Genomic DNA, 23,389 nt, shown 5'->3' with positions numbered 1-23,389 from the left:
TAGTGTTTTTCCTAAATTTCATCTTTGCAAATCTCCTGGACAGAAATGCAAGATGCTCATCAATACCATCAGAGTCATCTTGGCTGGAGTTGTCTTCATTCTCAGCAACTTGCTCCTTACCCTTGCTTGATTCTGATTTGCTTGTGCCATCTTTGGAGTTTGATGTAGATCTCACAGTTTCTTGTCTGCATTCTTTCTCATTTTCAGCTACCAAGGCAACTGAACCTCCTTTCTTTCTTCCCTTCTCCAATACCTCATCCTGTTCCAGCTCTAGTTCATAAGTCTTCAAGATTCCATATAATCTTTCAAGAGTGAAGTCCTTATAATCTTGAGAGTTTCTCAAGGAGACAGTCATGGGTTTCCATTCCTTTGGCAAGGATCTTAAAAATTTAAGATTTGAATCCTTCACCTGGTACACTCTACCATACAGCTTCAGTCCATTCAACAGCTTTTGGAATCTATTGAATGTGTCATTTAAAGATTCATTTTCTTCAAAATGAAAATACTCATACTGTTGAATGAGAAGCTGCATTTTGTTTTCTTTTACTTGTTCTGTACCTTCACACAGTAGCTGAACTGTGTCCCAAACCTCTTTGGCAGTTGTGTAATTTATCACATTATCAAACATATCCTTGTCAAGACCATTAAACAAAATGTTCATAGCCTTCTTATCCTTGTGGACTTCTTCTATGTCTTCCATTGTCCATTCTGCTCTAGGTTTTGGAATGGATTGACCAACAGCAATTGTGGCCGTAGCAACTGTGGCTACTTTGTGGGGAATGTGAGGACCATTCTCAATGCAGTTTACATAACCTTCATCTTGGGAGAGTAGATGAAGGTGCATTTTCACCTTCCAATGGTGATAACCGTCTTTGTCAAGAATTGGGATTTTTACTCCAATATCCTTCTTACTCATCTTTGTTAGTTTCCAAGATCTTTAAACTCTTTGTGTGTCAAGAGCTCGCTCTGATACCAATTGTTATTCCTAATGAACTAACAATGAGATTTACAGAAGGGGGGTTGAATGTAAATCTCAAAACTTTTTCAAGTTTTGAGCAGTTTCAAAGGCTATGTGTTTAAGATAAATAAGTGTATGAATTGCTTTAAGCTAATACTGACATATATATATTCAAACACTAATGTAAAGAACACAACAGACCTTAAAAACTTTTCTGGTGGATTGTTGTTCCACCAGAGATGGTATTTCAGAAAATCTGTGATTCAAGAAGTTGATCACAGCTGCGTCCTAGTACAAACTAGATAATTTTTCTCTCAAGATTTTTCTAAACAGCTCTGGAAAAATTCTTTTCTAATTACTAGCTGCTACTTGGTTTATATATCACCAAGTTTACAAGTGAAGACAAAGATAAAAAGTACAACAATAAAATAAGTTCTCCACTTGTTTCTTCTCCATTTTACTCCAGTGCATTGTTGACTATTGCCTCTTTATACTAGAGTAGAACGGCTGCTTTTTCTGATGTTCCTGAAATAGGCTACCACATCTCAGTTGTCTCTGTCAACCCATGTGCCTCTGTTTGTAGGTACAACTACCACTTGTCAACTGCTATTTAACAGAACATCCGTTGAAGCCTTCATCCGTTGATGGCTTTATCCGTTGATGTGTTAGCAGTTGAAGCTCTATCCGTTGATGCACTCATCCGTTGAAGGATGTTATCCGTTGAAGCTTTAGAGACATCCGCTGAAGCTTTGTTTCTCATCCGTTGAAGGTCTTTAAGTTATCCGTTGACACCATTTCATTTATACAAAATTACAAGGTATGAAATACTTACAATTGGCCTTCCTATCTGCATATCCTCTAGTAGTCAACATGACTTATAATTTCCCTCAACATTTAAGAATTTATATCTCAAATTCAGAGACTGAAATGTGCTACAACACTAGACTTATTTCTAAGTAAAGCTACACCATCAACGGATAGCCAAAATGGTCTTATCCGTTGAGGCTACAAACACTAGATTTCTACTTAAGTGTTTTGTTAAACATATCATCAAACTAATGCACATATATTCCTAACACCATACCGCAGTTTCCCAACAAACTGCAGTGCTTAAAAAGGATAAAAGCTCACTTCTAACTGCATCCTCCCAAAAGGATGTAGTTATTGAACAAAGCTCTCAACCAAGAGCACAGACCAAGAGGGTTAGGGACACAAGCTCACCCCAAACTTATGCCAGAAAGAAGAAATCTAAAACCCTTGGGGATGCACAGGGTACACACACTGTGCAAACTGGTGCAAAAGACACATTCACTGCACCTTCACAAATTCAGTTTGATGTGACTCCAATAAATGTGGAGTCACAGCCAAAATCTCTAATCATTGAAACACCTCAAACACCTATCTCACCAACAAATTGTTTGGATGTGGATATGATAAACACATCAATTCTTGATTCCCCTTCTTTAACTCTGTTGAGGAAGCCAAAATCTAGTGCAAGTGAGCATCATCTTTTAGATGATTTGTTGGCTCACTTGCCAATTCTTTCAGGAACTGTTGAATCATCTGTGCCCAAAATATCATCAATCAGCACAGAGTCCGCAATAGTTTCTTTTCCAAGTTCATTCATTTCTACTCTCTCGATGGATATTGCTCATCCGTCGAGTAGTGATTGTATCCCACGGATAAGCTTAACAGCAGTCATCCGTCGGATAGCAAAACCACTCACCCGATGGATATCACTCATCCGTCGAGTATCTATGCACAACCTCAAACTTCATTTATTTTAAGTGCAGAAGATTTACTGGTTGTACAATCACTATTAGGATTGAGAGAGAAGAGTGTTTTGAGTGAGCGTCTGGGTTGCTCCCAGGAAAAAGGAGAGGAAATGAGTGAAACTATGCAATCCATTTCTTTAGGATTGGCAAAAGAAAGTGAGAGGAGTCCCACCTTAGTAGGTGAAGGTGAGGGTGTGAGGGTGGGGAGCCAGGGTGAGACCCTGATGCAACAAAAGAGAGAAAACGAGAGAAATGCAGGTACTGGAGCTATAACAATGGATGTCATTGCTAGTGAGTTAATGAATGTCCAGGATGCAAACAGGGAGGGACTATCTCAGCAACCAAAAGCTGTTATAGATTCCACCTCCCTTGATGCTGAGACATTTACTCACCCTGTTCCCGCTTATCAACTTCTAGCTGAACAGGGCAATGACAATGCAGAAAGGATGCTCAATCTGGTGCATACCACTCAGTCAATGCTAAGAGCCAAGGACGCCATCACAACTTTACCTTCTACAGCTGGTGATGTGGACTATGAGACTAGTGGTTCAGCTGATTTCTTTGGTGATGGGAGTGGGGATAGTGAAGATGGGGCAATGGACATAGGGGGAGAAGTAGGTTCAAGTTCAAGATCAGGTATGCCATCATGGGTATTTTCAAAGCACTGTGATGAGCACTACTTCAAGACAACCCTGATCTAACTAATCAATCAGACAAATACTGCTCTTCAAACCACTACTAATGCTAGCACCAAGAAGCTCCTTCAGGCACATCTAGCTTCCCTGCAACTTCAACAAATCCAGGGCTTCCAACATGCTAGGGATGTAAACACCACCAAGGGTGATATTGAGGAGATGAAGAAGGCCATTTCAGACAAGATGGATTCTAAACTTCCAGAAGCTACAATGCTTGACATCAAGAGACAATTAAGGAAAAATTCTGATCTTGCAACCAAGATAGATGCCTTGGACACAAGAATGTCAGCCATGGAAGCATCTTTAACAGCCATTCATCTTCATCGAGCCCAACAGACAGATTTACTTCAAAAATTGGTGGCTGCTCAAACCTCCTCATCTACTCAACTTGATGATAACAAAAAGGGGGAGAAAAGACCAAGTGAGGGGGAGAGGCTTCAGATTCAAATCAGTAAAGTAATTGTGCCTTCAATTACTATCTCAAAGCCACCAGTTATAGACAGTATAGATCTGATCAATGCAGTAACAGCCAACATAAGAGCAGCTGATAAGGAGAAGTTGAGTTTAGTTAACTGGGAGAAAATTGATGAGGATATACAAAAGAAGTTTGAACTAGTCAAGGAGCCAGAAAAGTCAGCCATCCATCACTCTCAAGTCAGGAAGATTTCTGTGAATGAGATGAGCATGAACTATCTGGAAAGGGGACAACCATCCTGCATCAAGTCTCCAAAGGCTGAAATAATTCTGAAACCAAGGGTAAACTATTCAAAATCATCATTGAAGAACCCTTTGGATACTGTGTATGAGACTCCTAAGCCCGATGAAAAGAAGCTTCTGTCAAAGTCAATTGCTTTCTATAAAGATCCAGCTGATTCAACTTCTAAAAGGAGAATTGCTAAAATTTTCAGGAATGGGAAATAAATCTGTGTGGTGGCAGGACATCCTCAATTTGCCCAAGCAAAGAGAGAAGAAAATGCTAGATTGAAGTAGGAAAAGAAGCAAGCTGCTCTAGATGCTAAAAAGGCTAAAAAAAGAAAGAGCAAATTGTTATCTTGGCCAAGCTACATGCTGTAAATTCATCACAACAAATTTCTGTTCAGCCATCTGAAATCATTGAATCAAAGAAGCAAGTTGAACAACAGAAGAAATCTCCAAGAATCAAGGAATTGGCTAAAAGAACTAAAAGGAAGATGGACATTGTTGATAAGGAATTGGAGAATCAGTTTCCCAAGGAATCCACCCCAACTACAACTCAAGCATCAAAACCCTCTGTGGTATTTGAAGATATCAAGGTGGCGGATCCTTACAGGAACATCCATGGTGAACCTATTGTGCCTAAGGATGGACCAGTAGAATGGGAGAACATATCAATTCATGACTTCTATTTACCAATCCTTAACAAGCCAAAGAGAACAAAGTCAAGAGCAGTCAAGAAAGTGAAGCTGTCACCTCTCAAATCCAAATCTCTAGTCAAACCTCAATATAAAGACAATAAGGGAGATTACATGTACTTATGTGACATCAAAGAATTTTCTGATCTAAACCTCTATCTAGATGAACTAGATGAAGTGAGAGGAATTGATGCATACAGAAACCTACCTGAAAGGTTAGTGTTCAAGTACAAAGGAGGAAAGGAAATTCAGTGGCCACTTCACAGGATCCTTCAAGAAAGCCAAGTTGTACTGATTAAGGTTTATTCATCCTTCAAGAAGAACTTTGGGTTCAATATTACTGCAAGAAGATTGATGCTGAAGAAGATTGAAGAGCTAAGGAGTGTTAGAGCTAAAGATGCCCTCCCAAAGACTCTAATCATCCCTTACACATGGAGAAGAGTGCATCTAAGGCCCTACTAGCTGATGGAGTTCATGGATGACAAAGGAGTGAGAAGATTTTTCAGATTAGAAGACCAATTGAGCATCTCTAGCAATGAGACTCTTTTGGAAATACAAGGAAAGCTAAATCTCTCAGAATCTGATGAACTGCAATTCCACATGCAGCTCCAAAATCAGATTGAGAAAAATAACAGAAAGCTTGGAAAGAGATCCAGACCTTCAAGAAACTAGATAAATCTGCTCAGGCTAGAGGAGTATCTTGAAAATGACTGTGAGCAAAATTTTGTACATTTTGTTAATCGAAGCACTTTACAGTATTATCTACTATCTTTTAAGAGTTGTATTTTTAGGGTGTTTTGTTATCATCAAGTATCTCTTAATTTATGGCTACAATTCCAGTAGACATAAATTGGGGGAGATTGCTGTGTATATGTTGTGTACTTGATGATTTCATGAACAAAACACCTTGGTAGATTTTACTTAGTGAAATTATGTAGCACTCGACGGATAAGGTTTATAGTCCCGACAGATGATTCAATATAGTCCTGACGGATGATGACTTATTATCCATCGAGTGAGTAGCTTATGTAACAATAAGTCTGTAGCACATTTCTGCATACACATTCTTTAGAATATGTAGTAGTATTTGAGTCATGTTGACTTTAATTAGATATGCAGAATAGGTTGATTAATTGTACATAGATGGTGTCTTGTAAATCTGCATAAGTAAAATGAAGTCAAGTGCCTGATTGCTACCCGACGGATAAACAACAATGAATTCGACGGATGATCAACAACCCGACGGATGATCAGTAACTCGATGGATGATCATGAACCCGACGGATAAAGAATTCAAATATCTGTTGACAGTGACAACACAGTCACATGCGTCGAGTGGATGCAAATGGAATGTGGTAACCTACTCAACTGGATTTTCGAGAACAAAGAAGCATTGCCATTTTCATGCTATTATGAAGATATTCAAAGATGCTGGAATAGAGTAATAAAGTAGCATTGTAATATACTAGATAGTTTTTGTTTTATTATCACGTCTCATTACTTTGTAATCTTGGTGATATATAAACCAAGAAGTAGCAACTAAGGAATAATCTGAGATACAAGCAGAGAAACATTTGTAAGCAGAATTCTTAGCATTTCTCTGCATTCTTAGTTGTTCAATATTTGTAAGCAGCTGTGAGCTTTTTGCACACAGAGTTCTCTCGATATATATTATATATCTCTGGTGGAATCATTCAAATCCACCAGAAAGTTTTTAAAGACTCTCGTTTTTAATTACTTGTGTTTTGATTCATTTAAGTAACTATTCCGCATTGTGCTAATCAATTCACACTTATATATATATTCGAGTTAGAACATTTTTATTTCATAAAAAGTTTCAAGAATTCCATTCAACCCCCCTTTTGTAATTCTTGTTATATTGTTAAGGGACTAGCATTTCTCCAGAGTCAGAGTATGTCGCTTAAATGTGGTTTATCTTGGTTCACGTGCTCTGCACACTATTGCGTGAACCCGTAAGGTTTACCCAGTGCGCACGGGTAGCGGCTGCGGGTTACCTACGATTAAAATAAAATATATATATTATTTTGTTTATCCAAGTTCATTAGTATAATTTTTAGGGGGATTGATAGTATTATTATTTTATCTTGACCCGAGTCACATTATATATATCAACTAAATCTTAAAAATTATATTTAGTCTGTTTAAATTTAATTTAGCCCGAAGTAATAAGTTATAATAATATTAAACTCGATATGAATTAAAATTTAAATTAGTAGAAGAAGTTGAATTTAATATAAATTATAATGATATATAATTCGATATAAAATAGAATTGAAATTGGTAAATCAGGAAGTTGACTTTAATATCAATTAGAATTGGAATTGATCGACGGAGTAGTAATTAGAATTAAATAATTAAATAAGGGTAATTAAGTAATTTCAGTACAACTACCAAACTTTTAATGTTTCGTCTATTATAATATAATACTAGCTTACGACCCGTGCGATGCACAGGTCTTTATTAATATTTTTTTTCTTTCTATATTCTATTATTTTATTAGAATTCTATATAAGTATTAAAATACTAAATAATGATTATATAATTATAATTTTATTGTGTATAATTTCAAGTTAATTTCAAATAGTATAAAAAATATATAATTGATGAGATCTTATTCATAAATAATAATGTAAATATTTGTTCTCGGTGACTTTTGAACCTGAAAATTTATATGTATTCTTATAAAAATAATAATATAAATGTTTGTTGTTAACGGGATTCGAACCTGAGAACTTATATGTATATTTATAGATATAAATAATAATATAAATGTTTGTTGTTGATGGGATTCGAACCCGAGAATTTGTGGAGTGTATTTTTTTAGTATGTGGATCTAACGACCTGATTATTTGATGATGAAGATCCGACGGTCGTGATGTAAATGGATAATCAAAATGAGGGGTCAACCAAACTACAAATTATACCTCATTCCGGTTAGTATAGTATAGTATAGATAGTCCCGACAAAAAAAAGAAGTCCTCTAATACCTTGTTTTTTTTAGTTATTTACAAAATAGATATTAACTAAAAAACTTGTATAAATTATTTTAGTGACTCAAATTTGAATTTAACAAACCGGTTGATTTGATATTAAGTTAAACATCAATGTTATTAAGAAACAGGCATTATGCAGCTATTATATTATTGTCCATTGACTCCAAATATTTCTGCATTTTGGAAAACAATTTCAGAGAACTTAATATGATTCTGTGATTGTCTAAATTTCAAGAGGATTTACTAACATGTATGATGAAACATGATGCAAAGAATTATAAGATAGTTTCTGTTAGTGATACAGCAGTGATGATCTTTGAATTAGTAGACTAAATCATTCAGGCATATCATTTTGAACTTGTAACAAGGATGATTAATATCTGGTATGAGCATTCTAGATGCGTATAGCTCTAATGTAGGCTATTGAGCACCAACTAACAGTGTTATCTTGCACACTCTTCTGTCCTTTGGTTAGAATGATTACAATTCTTTAGTGAGTTTTCTTTACTCTTGCTATAAATTTCTATCCAGTGAACAGCTACGATTAAACAATCTCGTGTCTATATATTATATTTGGCATGTACAAACTGTGGTGGGTAGATGAGAGGTATTCTGAAACATATTTAGCTTCATAGCAAAATTGCACTTAAAGCTAGTTTAAGTGTTTTATCTGCAGAAATGTGCAGCAGCAATTACTGAAGATTCGGAGGAAGACGACGACGAAGATATTGACTTAAATGATGATGACTTGGAAGTTGATCCTAACAGTAAATTTATTACCAAATCCAAATGTATGTCCTCTCCCAGTCGAGTTTTACAAGATTGTTGGCTTTCTGCAGATGATGAAGAAGATATGCTAGAGCACTACCTAGCTAAGAAATCAGACTCATCAACCCATTCTTCAGGGAGAGCCGATTAGAAGTTCTGTGCTGGAGTTGGTAAACACTGGGAGAGAAGATTATATAAAACTTAACTTGCTATTTCTAAAACAATAATAAAAAGGCAGTATATACTTCAAAGATAGATTATAATTTACATTACATAAAAATAAATGAGTAACTGAACACTGAAATTGTTCGTTAATTTAATAATTATATTTTAAATACATACCGTAAAAACAACACATTAGGAAACATACTTTGAATTGCCGCAACAAACTTCTGTTTCAAAAGTAACGATATCTCGATTACTCAAATAGGTCATTATAGTTTACATAAAATGCCAAATAGAACTACAAAAAAAAAATACAGTAAAGCTAAACAGAATTAACAAAGAATGGAACTTAAGAGTAACAAAGAATGGAACTTAAGAGTAATATTGTATACCTATACAACATAATTCTGCAACCTACTTACAAAAATTGAACTTCCATCTTTGCACAGAGAAACTTTAATTGTTTGCTACCTCAAACTCCATCCTGATGAAATAGAGTGAAAGTCCTCTTTCAGACCCATTTCACTTGCATATTTTATCTCCTTCACGACTCTGTGCAAGCACTAGCAGAGATATACTATAACACGACTTCGTGCAAAGCACGAAATGGCATTAAGCTTCTGGACAATGATTAACATAGTCTTTAATCACCTCCTTTAAGCTCTGTGAACACATACATTTAGCAGTAATAAGAAAAATAAGAGGAAATAATAATATCATATTAGAAATTCTAAAAAAAATGGAAGGGTACCAACCTTTAATTCTTTGTGAAGCACAAGATATACTTTCTTTAGTCTCTTGTGTCTCTGCATAAATAAAGTTTTAATACGAGTTAATAATACATTAAAAACTAAACAAAACCCAGCAAACCAGCAGTCAATCTTTCATTGAGTAAAGAGAATAATATGTGTACTTGCATTGTACTTTAGTTGAAGCCTAAACAAAACTATTTCTATCAGAGGAATACCATATTACTAATTGATCGAAAGTTATGGATCCAACTTAACTTTTCTCAACTAAAATGTGCCATATCCGGTGTTATTTGAGGAGTAAAGGGTCCTGCGGAGCCTAGGAGCAAGGCAAGGCTCGCCTCACCGAAGTGAGGTGTAAAAAAAACCCACACATATAATTATAGAAATTTTTTACTGAAAAGTATAACAACTCTATTTCCTAGTTAACAAGTTTTATATAATAATAATACTTTTAGTAATTCAGTTTGCACAAGTTAGACGGTGATTTTTTCTACTTAACAATTATAACTTAAATAACATTAACCATATCTCTCATAGTTGAACATGCATTAAGGTGAATGGCATATTAAGTGTGCCATTATTAAAATTCAACTGGAAACTGATGTTCAAATGGGAGCATTCATTCTGGTGTTAAGGTCATGTGCAGGACATAAATGCAGAATCATAAGAACGAACGGAAAGCAAAGGTCATGTGCAGGACATAAATGCAGAATCATAAGAACGAACGGAAAGAAAAAGAAAACATAAATATTTTTCAATTATTTGTAGCACATCCATGACCGCTATGAAAACACATCTAATGAGGAAAAGTAGAAGGTACCGTTCCACACTGGCGATAAGATTCCTTTAATTCCTCCAGGATGCTATAATATTTAATCATATCTTTTTCCTTCGCAGCTTCAAGATCCCTTCCAAATTTCAGGAACTCATTCCTAAGCATTTAAATTTGAGCATAAAATGCATTAGTAACAAGACTAACAAAGGAAAAAGTAACTCACCCAAAAAATTTCAAGAGTAGGGAGTTGAGACTTGAAGTACCTTTCAGAATCTAATAGTTTGTTTATAGATAAGTAGCTATCATATTTTTCCTGATACTCTTTCACGCATTCCATATACCTATATGCAGAAGAATAAGGAGATTATTATATAGCTGACAAACATAATTGACTGTGCAACTCAACTACTCAAGCATCAAAAGATATATATTTGACTGATTATATTACATACTGGGAGTGATCCTTAATTGGACCCTTCAGCTCCGGTTTGTCCTTCTCATACTTGCAGTATGAAAATTTATTATTGTCAAAAAAGGTTCCTCTGTTATTTTTGCCACCAACACGACCGTCAAGTAGTGGAGGATCCTTGCATATATCACTAAGGCCGGCTGATGAAGGGTTGATTGTATCAACGCCAGTTCTCCCAGCGGGCCTTCCTTTACTTATATCGGGGTTCCAGTAATCGAAAGAGGTGAGTCTATTCTCTGACTGTTTAATGGAACCTTTTTTATCAGATGGCTTCTTAATTCCAGTTGTCTCTTCAGGCAAAGGATCACGACGTTCACCCAGCTCTAACTCTGACTCCATTCTAAGATTTAGAACTTGTCCATTTTCAATAAGGGATCTGTCTACTTCAGATATGTTACTACCCTTTGAAGGATTCACCGCATGTGAGTCTGAAACAGAATCAACCTCCATAATCTTTCCAGGCAATTCAGATTGTTTCCTGTGATGTGAGTCAGTAAGTGTCAAGTTTTGGTCCACAGCACCATCTCTAGGATTTCTGGTTGGCCTTTTTCCATTGTTATACCCATCTTCAATTTGCATTGGTACCCTCGTCATACTTCCTGCTTTTACTTTTTTTGATTGCACATCATTATCATCAAATTGTTTCTCGTAATATCGTTTTTTTGATTTTCCTTCTAATTTTCTTTGAGAACTATCACACTGTTCATGTCTGAAATCATCCCTTTCTCTATGCAAGTCTCCTCTATAATATTCAGTTCCTTGAGGCACCGCACAATCATCTGATAAAGGTTTGATCACTTGTGGATGTTCACCTTTTTTATCGTTGAAAACTGATCCATTATATGCATCAAATTCAGCTACCTGAGCAGAATTACGTGAGTTTTCCGTAATCTCGATTATTTCAGAAGCATGGAGATCTTCCTTTTCACTAGTCAGATTTTGCACCCGCAAACCATCAGGCCTGCACAAAATTGGTGATGTGGATAATTCAGGTTCAGAAGCTTGCAAATTATCCTTTGGGCGTTTGTCATCATCACTGGTCATGATATCCACTTCCTCATCGGATCCCTCCTTACTATTGGAAGCGGCATCGCTTTCGCTGTCACTGCTACTCCCACTTCCAACAGGACTTTTACTTCTGCTTCTGCTATCATTACCACTGTCACTTTCACAATCACTGCTCTCACTGTCATTGTCACTTCCACTGTTTCTAGAGGTAGCTACCAGCCCTTCACGATTATCTGAGACTTTTTTCTCAGGATAATATTCAGGTGACTGAAGTGAAATGTTATTTTCTTCTGCATCTGTTAATACTTCTCCAGGAACAAAATTCAGATTTGCAGGTTCAGCATTTTGAGTATGCGTTTTCACTGAAGTATTGTTTACAGGATCATATATGTCATCACACTTCTCACCAGGCCCGGATGTTCGTTGTTGATTATTTTCAGGTGAACTGAAAAGGTAGGTGCGACAGGTAAATATTGTCAATCATTACCAATTATTTTTATCCAAAAAAGAGAAACCTAAAGATATGGACTTATCACTGGGTTAGTAATAAATATACTATTAAAGAAAGCTGCTACTACATAACTATGAGTATGACCAACGAGTTTACAATATTGTACCTGCTAAGTTAATAAAATAAACATAAAATTGCTTGATGGCCCTGAGATCGCCCTCAGGTAACAATTACAATCCTAAAGCTTAAAATAAAAAAGAAAAAAACATACGGGTTATTTTAGTAAATACAGGCGAGTGTGTTTTATTATTACAAAGATGCAATTCACTTTTTGTATTGGAAATCCATATAACCTCAGGTAAAATCTTTGAGGTCAACCGCAAGGCCATTTTTCTCCATAAAATTGATCAAACATGTAACAGGATCAACTAGTTCCATCCTCTATTTTTACAGTTACAAGTTTAGAAATGTAATTTTAAATAAAAACTTAAAAGAGAGCATACCCTTAAAATATAGAAGAAGTGTATTCATACCATTTAATTAAAGAGAATAAGGAACCTGAGATGTATCTCAAATATCAGATTTCTGCAGCAAACACTATATAATTTACATTGAAAATATATAAGAAAAGTTCTACAAAACACCGTGTTCAGCAGCAGAACATAGTGTTTTGCACATGTAAAACACCAAGTTCTGCAGCAGAGCATAATGTTTTCCACATGTAAAACACCATGTTCTGCAGACTGCAGCAGAGCGTAATGTTCCGCGCGGTGTACGAATATATATCTAATATGAGAAAATTTTCAATTTTGTCAAACTCTGAAGTATGTATCTCTAAATAGAAATGTTGTGTATAGGTATTCTACTGCAGAATGCTGTTATATCAGCTGTCTTTCTTCTACAGAATAAAGTGAGTTCTGTTGCTGAACCCTGGTATCTCAGGGAATGAGCCATATTCTCTTAATTAAAAAGAACACTTAATATATATATATATATATCAACATATATATGTAGATATATAGCAAGATACCATAATAATATACTTTTTTTTCTCGGGGCCATAATAATATACTTTATATATAGGAAAACACTGGATTAACAGCAACAGCATAACAAACCTAGATATATAAGTTAGCACGACTACATCCGATCCAGTACATAAAACATATATTCATCTAATATAAAAGCATACATACATGTATTAAGAAATGAAATTATCAGGTAAATATATGTGAATTTTTTTTACAATAACTTAGCAATGTAGGAGGGCTTAAAAAGTCCCAAGAATCTAAGAAATAGCTGATACCTTCCAGTTTGATGCACGGATTTTTGTAAGCTTTCTAGCTCTATTCCTGATTTTAAGATGTATCTTCCGGGAGGTTGGTAAGTGGCAATCTGAGGTTTAACAAATACAAGAAGAATGAAGATATAATAAGAATATTAAAGACTACCAAAATTAAAGAAAGATTCTGAAATACTTACTTTTTTAATAATGGGCTTAATTTGTCTTCCAGCATTGGGGAAGTTTTGTCCAACAGATATCTCGAGTGCCTGCATACATGATAATAATGGCCACAATTGATAAAGATTCTATTTGCATCAAATTAACAAATTATACTTCTGATTTTGCAAATGCTTACCTTAAGGCTCATTCCCCTGGGATTCTCTGTCAGTAAAAAAATTAGCATACTCTTCAAGTCAGTAGGCTTAACTCCTAAATCCCCTTTGCTAGCCAGTTTATCCACTACTGCATTGGTGATGACCCTGTCGGGCGTTCCTTTCTCAGAGCTGGAAGGTTTTTCTTTACTAGTTGTTTGAATGGGAATATTGCCTTCTATACTTGCATAGCCTTTACTAAGACTTCCAGTTCTGAATGGGGACGCTGAAGTATGAGGCTGATCGTGAGCAGATGGTAGAAGCGGAGATGAGGTCCTTCCTTTTAATTTTGTAGAGAACAGATGTTTGTGAAGTGAGTTAGGTGGACCTGCAACAAAAATTAGAAAGATAGCACGAATTATAAGGAACTGTGTCCACTCTAACCTGTGTCCGTAACAACAGCTAAGTTGATCGAGCTTTAGCTCAACATACATTTAGCACAAACATATCACAAAGAAGAACATAAGGAATATTGAAATATTAGTAGCAGGCTCAACTACCTGGAGGAGGTTCATCTTTTCTTTTTCTGCAAGGAGGCTCTATTTTTTGTTTCAAAGGCATTTTCCGAGGAGTAGCTGCACCAAGAAATGATAAATTTATCATGTCAAACATTTAATTTGTAATGTAGAAAGATGCTTTTCTTAATCTCGAGTGTACATCTATGCATTCATATCTTAAAGAAAAAATTAATCCAACTATAAGGAGCATACGATAGCACACGATCCATTAGAAAATTCACAATGAAGATTGACTTTGACAAAATGTAGTTCCATTAGTCAATTTTTAGTTCTGCAAGTTCACATATGTGCAAGGTAAATACTGTCTATACTCTATAGTCTATACTCTATACACAATCCAGATTAATGTAGATGATTTTTTCTTCTTGAGTTCTATTTATTTAATTAAAGGTTAAGGTTCTACAATTTTACCCATGGTAACTGTAGCAAAAGGAAAATGACTGCCATTAATATGATCCACCTCTCTTTGCCCATTCACAATTACGGAAGCATGGATCATCAATTATAAATGTCAAGACACAAGAGAGCAAAACAAAATTCCCACCTAAAAGCTTGACGAATATTAAAAAAATAAATCATACCTTCGGCAGCAGCTAACGCCTTCATTTGACTCTTCATTGATGAGCTCCCATTATCCAAAATTGTAACTCTGTCAACAGGCACAATAAATTTTATGCTTATAAAGGAAAAACAACATATATGCTTGCATAGGATGAAACAAACTCCAACAGGAGCTTGTAATGCAATCTGGCAGTGATATTAATGTGAACAGTCATATGCAGGAATATCTCAACACAATAAACAAGCACGCAGAAGCATCATCTATTTTTTATTTTTTAACAAATGCACACATATGGAGAGGACTGCTTTTCAGTTTCTGCAAGCTTGAATGAAATCCCAATAAATACACACATCAGAAACAACCACAGAAGCTAGACAAGTAATGATCTTATGTGGACTTTCTGCTATTAAAGAGATTATAAAAAAAATTACCAATCCTATATATATAAGGAAAAAAACGTAACAACTCTAGTTGTGAAGATATCAAAAGGATGCTCTCACTCAACTATAATTGAGAATTAATGCAACATGAAGTCGTCAAAACTCTGAACAAACCAATCTCTAAGAGCAGCTACTTGTAGAGGCATCTCCATATTTAAAATTCAAATACAGCTAAAATGACGGGTTTTCTTATGAATCAAAAGATGTTTTAGAATGCGAAGTATGACACCGACATGTTCATCTCAAAACATTGTACTAAAGAAACTAAGCCAAAAGATAACCAGAACTGGAATAAACCACAACTAATACTTCAAACAAAACTGACTGAAGCAAAATTTAAGTGACTATCAACAAACTTAAGTACCGACATCACAGTTATATATTACTTTCAAATTTAAAACTTACTTCCGAGATTTAGACTTCCTCTCAGCTTCCTCCGAACGCATTTTAACACGGTTTTTGGTAGATTCGTCCAAGACTCGCTGCACATTCAGCTTTCGCCAAGCACACCCAGATTCAACAAGCAGCCCATTTCCATCTTCACCACTTTGGCGTTCTTCATATATGTCACAAAGGTCTCCCATCTCTTTCGACCATGTAAATCTAAAGTCCTTACCTCCCACATCAATAACCTGTCACAAGTTATGCTGTTATAGCTAGTTCCAAAAACCATGTAGAAAAAAGAGTTGCTACAGACCGTGACATAACAATCAAGCAAAAGGGCAACATAGGTTATAATTATACATATAGCTATACAAAGTTTTTAAGATTCCAAATCATAATTATGTTTGCCCTACATAGGAGTAACAGTGTAAGACAGGTTATAATCTATGTATGCCTATACATGCATTATATTTATACGGGTTATAAGCTTGTTTAGACATGATATATACGTCAAAAAACCAACAGGACGATCCAAAAGAATTATCAACTTTGGCATACAAGTATACATTGTTGTAGGTTCGCACTTGCAAAGTCATTCAAACTTAGTTGTAGGTTTTCTTTTAACTTGATGAAACACTAGTAATCTCGCTAACCTGATACATTTTGCCATAAAAATTGACTAGTATGCTACAATGTGGTTACCTAATCAATGTTATGCAATACAATAAATACAGTTCAAACGATACTAATGTACACCACATACTATAACCATTGAATCAATAAACAAATTCGCAACTATAAGCAATATATCTCCGTAACTAGATTAAAAATTGCGATTCCAAAGTAACATAACCGGGATACAAGTAATAATCGAGAAAACAAAACGACTTACGTTTCCGGAGGAATTATTAGCAATGGCATGAAATTTGATTCGAGCCGAGCCACCTTGCGACTCGGCACGCTTGATCTCATCAACAAAGTCAGGTGTAAGCTTAATAATCATAGCGAAGTCAAGAGGATTACCAGTAACGACACTGTATGTCTCCTCCGCCGGAGCCGTGGCGGTGATTAGAGGAGTGGCGGTGGCTGTGCGGTTGTTGCGGCCGGAAGGGCGATTAAGAGCGGCGGAACGGAAGTTAGATATGAGTTTACGCTTTCCGCCACGGCCGGACTTTCCGGCGGTTCCGAACATGTTGACGGTCCGGTTCAAAATTGGCGGTGTCTATCAGGATTAACACAAAGCAGGGATTTGTAATTTGGGGGTTTTATTATGTACTCACATCATGCATATTCTTCATACTCTTTTATTTACTTATTGCGTTTAGCCCATATATATGATGAACATATAAATAATTTTTCTTATTAAAGAATATACGGTGTAATTTGGCATTGATAATGGGGAGAGAAACTGTGGCGATCACGGCTCAGGTTAAATTGTATAATTCACATAAATTGAATTGATATTAAGTGACCTAAATCGAAATTAAAATATGGTTTACGGTTACAGTTCAAATACTTTAAAAATCTGCGGGTTATGGATTGGTTTTGATTTGATCTTAACCCAAAACGCTTTCGATCTGACCACAACAATATATATATATATATATATTACACACAGGTTTACATTTATGATTATATAAAGTAAAACAATTATATTCTATAATCAATATCTACATTTATGTTAAATCTCATCAAATAATCACAAACTTATCATACATTTCAACAGATTGTGTATTTTTTTCCTTTAAAAATAATGTTGAAGACTTTTTTCATTTCTTTTACATTGAATATTTATTATTGTAACTAATTGATCAACATGTTATTATACGTTAGTCGCTTACAATTAATACAAGTGATATACTTTACAATGAAAGAATACATAATTAAAATATTAATTATGTAAATTGTAAGAAGTAAAGTTAAATATAAAAAATGTTGCTTAGCCAAAAAAGACAGAAGAAATGTTATTTTATTTCTCGACTTCACTAATAAAAAATGTCGTAAACTTCCAAAATTTGTTAAATCGAACCGAATAAAACTGAATCGAGTGATTTGATTTTATTGGATTACGAGGTTCGGGTTGGTTTGAATTTTTTCAAAATCGCAATTATAAGGTTTGGTTTCAGTTTTGTATATAAACCGAACCAAACCGGGCCGTAATCGCCCTATGTAGAAAAACATTAAATAAATTAAAGTAATACACATAATTGAAAAAAATACATGTTTTCATTAAGGGAAAATGAATTTTATTATCACTGAACTATTTATTTTTTTAGAAATTTATTACTAATAATTGGTTTATTTTCCGGTCAATAACATCAATTTTGAATTAAATTATATCCATTTCATCAATTTTGACTTTTTGACATTAGTGCTCGTGCATCCCTCAAAATCAATAGTTTATATCATGTATGCATGTTCACTTTATGATTATTGAGTCTCACAATCCATACATCAATGCTAATAAAAACATCAAACTCTTAAATGTTAGGAATATGTTGTAGTCTTGATGATAATTCACCAAAACACCTAAGTAGATTCATTTAGTGCCTTCAACGAATAACGTCAGTTATTTATCCGTTGAAGGGGTAGCTTATATGAATAAGTATTTAGCACATTCTGTGCACTAGAATAGCGGGGGGAATTGGTAGTTTTTAGTAGTTTCTAAGTCATTTTGATTATTAGAAAGATATGTAAAATAGGTTGGTTAATTGTAAATATAAAAGTGCCTTGTAATTTTGCATAAGTGAGAGAGTATCAGCTATTATGGAAACAACTTCAACTGCTAATCTACAAAGCTTCAAGGGATGATTCTACAAGCTTCAACGGATAATCCATATGCCCTCAACGGATAAGCCAGTCAAGCCATCAACGAATAACAAAAAAAGATGTCAACGAATATTATCAAGAAAGCTTCAACGGATGACGTCAAGATAGTGTCAACGGATAACACCTATGAAGTTTCAATGGATAATCAACAAAGATAGCAGTTGAAAGGGATTTGACAGAAGCTGACAGAGTCACATGGGTTGATAGTGTATAAAAGAAATGTAACAGCATGATTGCAGGTGTTAAAAGAAAATGAAGCATTTCCATTTACATGCACCACAAGCTCGTTCAAAGATGTTGTATCTAACTTGGATTGTATTGGACAGAGAAATGAAGAAACATGTGAATTGAACTTAACTGATAGGAATATTTTTGTCTTATTACACATGTAACTTGGTGATATATAAACCAAGTGTAGCAAGTATTTTAGGTGTGAAGAATATTCAAGAGTTAGAACAACAAGAGCAAGCAAGCTGTAATTTTAGTCTCTCAAGTTATAAATTATAAAATACTTGTAAGCAGTTATGTGCATTCTTACATCACAAAATTTTTCTCAATATATATATATATATATATATATATATATATATATATATCTTTGGTGGAAATAGAAATCCACCAGAAAGTTTTAAACACTTGTTTATTTACTTTGTGTCATTGAATACTTTATAATCATAATCCGCACTCTTGCATATTCAAACACATTTGTATATTTAAGAAATATATTTTTTTAAAAAGCAAAAAAAAAAACTAAAATTTCATTCAACCCCCCTTCTATAATTATATTGTTATATTATTAGGGACTAACATGATTAAATACCCTAGTTTATTTTTGAATTAAATTCTGGATGAGATAGGCTTTTATGGTTGTTGAAGTTGCGATTTAAACTCCAAGATTATAACCAAACCAAATCAAACCAAACATATCTGGTATATGTCACTCAGATATGGGGAGGGTAAGATATATGCAAAACATGTCCCTATTTCGAAGAACATGGATGTTGTTTTCGTGAGACCCTGGCTTAGTGCACGATAAAAATAGTGTGCGATAAAAATACATATTAACAAATGATAAATACTAATACAACAATAAAATTAAAAAAAAATAAGAAAATCACAAATAAGTAAAGTGCACGAGACAAACCTATAAAAATAATAAATTTGTACGAGACAAACCTGAATCCATAGTTGTATGCACATGGGACGTACCTACAAGTACGTCTATCTGAAATTTAGATGCATTATGTTTCAAAACAGACTGATAAATCTGAGACAACCGTCCATCCTTTAATTTCAATCCAATGTAAAATAATGATGTGTGTTCGTTGGGCCAATTCTGTACCGAATGTATATCATCTCTATTAATTATGGAAATCTGGTCCTTTAAGGAGGGACTGGTACACCTTTTTCCACTCACGTATTTTTGGAAATTCAATGTCGTCATCTAAAATATGTAAAAAAAATGGTGGTTTCTTTTTCCAGTGGGTAATGCGGGTAATCCTCGCTGTTGAAATAGTTAACTGCCCGTAGAATCTAATCGTTGATGTTATAAATATCTCTGAAAGTGTTGAACTTTTGTTGCTGGTGGTGTTGGAATTAGTGGGAAGGGATGACAACGGGGAGATAGATTGAATAGTACATATATCTTAGACTAAAACATGTGACTCCAAAATTATAAATAACGAAATTTTAATTTGGTGCGAAGATGAATAATAACATAGAGAAAAAAAGACATGTCATCAATATAATGGAAACCTAACGAAAATGGTAGTTATGAAATTCAAATGTAACGTTGGTGATTATAAACATATATTTTATAGTTCAGTGATAGATTTCGGAAAATATAAATAACTGAGTGACTATAAAATTCATTAACCCATTCATTAATATCGATAAAAAAAATTAATTTGTTTCATAAATATCAACATATTCAATACTTAAATTTATATCTAACTTATCATAATAATCCATTTATTTTAGTATATGAATATATTTACTCATTAATATCTAGTAATAGTTATCTATTATCTGTATAATAAAGAAAATAGGGGTTAGATAGAGTCAATTTATTCAACATAAAATGACAGTATGCCCTTCAAGTTGTAAAATTATATTTTACCCGTGTACTATTTATTTGATATTAATATCTCCATCATTATAATATATTAAAATCTATGTTCGTTAATAAATAAACTTCATTAAAGCATTCTTATTGTTTATAGTTAATACTTATGTAAATATTTCTATATATTATATATCTTTTTTAGGAGTAATAAAATGTAAGTAAAAAATTTGAAACACGGAAATAATTATAAATCATTTATCTATCTATACTTCTATATTTATACTATCTATATTAAAAATAAAATATTAAAAATTTTGTTTGTAGTTGTCTGGTCACTCAAATCATAGTTGTTAGATAATCCAGGTCAAATTGATGAAAACCGTTATATTTATCCAAAAAAATATTATATAAGAGTTGTACAGTTTGAATTCCACTAATAACATATTATAAATATAATTTAGAATATATAACGAAAAATAACAGTGCATCACACGTGTTATATACTAGTATAGATTAAACTCCAACATAAATTGTAAAATATAAGTGATGATGTCAAAGATCACTGTAGATAACAATATCATTAGTGTCCCTGACCAAAGTATGAAGGAAGCCAAATGGACATCTGATCTAAGGAGGAGATTAATGAACTGTTATTTGTGGTAATCATCTAAGTTTAGGGTCAACCCTAAGTAAGTTGTGTTGTTATCTTAGTCTGTATTTTGTACTTGTAACAATTAAAGTCTGTAAAAATGCAAAGGAGCATACTGAAGTCCTTTTCCTGAAACAATATCAAGCCTAAGGATTCTATCTGGAAGAAGATCATGTCTCAGAAGAATTTTGAAGAAGCTTGGAGTTGAATAAATCTGTTTGGAGAAAAATACTCTAAGTCAAGATCTCTACAAGTCATAGATTTTATGTTATAGAGAAGTCATTCGAGAACTTCATAATGGCTTATCGAGAAGTCAGGAAAGCTACTAGTGAACTCAGAAAGATATAGACAAGCCAAATTGAAGTGATGAAGATTGGAGATATCGACAAGTCATTTCTTCACTAGAGAACTCAGAGTTATCGACAAGTCTACATTTATTAGAGAACTCTGAGTTATCGATAAGTCAAGTTCCACTAGAGAACTCAGAGATATCGATAAGTCAAAATTCACTAGAGAACTCAGAGATATCGACAAGTTAAAATTCACTAGAGGACTCTGAGATTTCGAAAAGTTAATTTGACTAGAGAACTCTGAGAAATCGACAAGTCAAGAAGCCACTAGAGAACTAAGAGTTATCGATAAGTCAAAGTGAAGATGTGAAGACTAGAGATCTCGACAAGCCAAAATTCTCTTATAGAGAACCGAAGACCTCTACAAGCCAAACTAAATATAGAGTACTAGAGATCTCGATAAGCCAATATACTTATCGAGATGTCAAGTGTTCTATAGACCTAAACTGGAGATCTCGATGTACAATCTCAAAGTACAAGGTTGCAAATCAGTTCAATATCCAAGATAAACAATCAACAAATAATCCAACAGATGGATTCACAAGTCTACAAAAGTAGCTTGAAGAATGTGCAAGATCAATGGTAAAGATTAACATACAAAGGAAGATTAAAGTGAACACGGGATGCTAAAGATATGTTAAGCCAGAAATGGAAGATCTGATTTTCTATAAATAGAAATGACAAGTGACAGTTTAGAAAATCTAATAGCATGTCTTATTACACACTGTGTAAACCGGCAGTTAACTGAGTTATAAAGTTAACACCAGTCCTTAGTCAGTTGTAACAATTTAGATCAAATTTCTTGTAACACTCTCAAGGAGAAGCTAAGCTCTTTATCAATAAAGAGCCTATAAATTTTGTAGCAAAACAGTCTTAATTTTAATATAAAATTAAGTGAGTTTTAAAGATCTGTGTCTTTATTTTTCTGCAAGTTTAACTTCTGCATGAACACATTTCACTACAAGAATTAATTTACTTTGTTCAACCATAAACATTTAAGAAAATCTCAAAAACAGTAAAACACATTCACCCCCCTGTGTGTTATTCATTTCCTAACAAGTAGTATCAGAGTAAAATATGAAAGTAAACAGATTCAAGATCTTGGAAGAATGAATACACATAAAATCAGTAACATCAAAATTCCTACCTTTGACAAAGCTAACTACACTCTTTGGAAAAAGAAAATGATGTTATTTATCAAGATGGCCAATCCACTCTATATTAAGATCCTCAAGGATGGACCTTTCATTCCTACGGTTAGAATTGAGGAATCTACAGATGGAGACATGATTATCCCAGCTCTTTATGCTTCAAAAGATCTTGCTGAGTATACTGATCCTGAAAAAGAGAAAGTTTCCCAGGATATCAGCTTGCAATTAATTTTGATTGAGTCACTTGACAATGTAATGTACAACAACATTGTCAACTGTGATACTGCCAAGCAAATATTGGAAAAGATTGAGATACTCTGTGAGGGAACTGAATAAGTTAGATCAAATCAAAGAAGGATACTGATTTCACAGTATGAGGGTTTCATGGCTAAGCCAAAGGAAATCATTACTGATGTTTTTGAAAAATTCAATAAGCTGATAAATGACTTGTAACTTCATGACAAATACTATGAAGCTGAAGAAGTGAATCTAAAGTTCTTGCTTACTCTTCCTGATTATTTGGAATATAAAATCTCGGCAATCAGGGAAGGGAGAGACTTAAGC

At 34.1% G+C, this 23,389-nt stretch overlaps 1 protein-coding gene across 2 annotated transcripts; it reads right to left on the bottom strand.

The window, feature by feature from the left end:
* Positions 1-9,078: 9,078 nt before the first annotated feature.
* On the bottom strand, positions 9,079-17,117 carry LOC141668281 (uncharacterized). Of its 2 annotated transcripts, none has more exons than XM_074475097.1 (12): positions 16,674-17,117; positions 15,803-16,029; positions 14,977-15,044; positions 14,378-14,452; positions 13,862-14,205; positions 13,704-13,772; positions 13,528-13,616; positions 10,746-12,215; positions 10,557-10,634; positions 10,339-10,450; positions 9,522-9,572; positions 9,079-9,429 (listed from the first exon to the last, which is right to left on the bottom strand). In XM_074475097.1, exons 1-12 carry the CDS (start codon positions 16,971-16,973, stop codon positions 9,379-9,381), a joined length of 2,934 nt encoding a protein of 977 aa, XP_074331198.1. In that variant the 5' UTR covers positions 16,974-17,117; the 3' UTR covers positions 9,079-9,378. The 2 variants fall into 2 exon arrangements, with proteins under 2 accessions (XP_074331198.1, XP_074331199.1); XM_074475098.1 differs by having other exon boundaries at positions 16,805-16,941.
* Between the last annotated feature and the right edge of the window lie 6,272 nt (positions 17,118-23,389).

The sequence above is a fragment of the Apium graveolens genome, chromosome 6 (genome assembly GCF_009905375.1).
Source record: "Apium graveolens cultivar Ventura chromosome 6, ASM990537v1, whole genome shotgun sequence".
Lineage (NCBI taxonomy): Eukaryota > Viridiplantae > Streptophyta > Magnoliopsida > Apiales > Apiaceae > Apium > Apium graveolens.
This window is presented reverse-complemented; position numbering and strand designations above follow the sequence as displayed.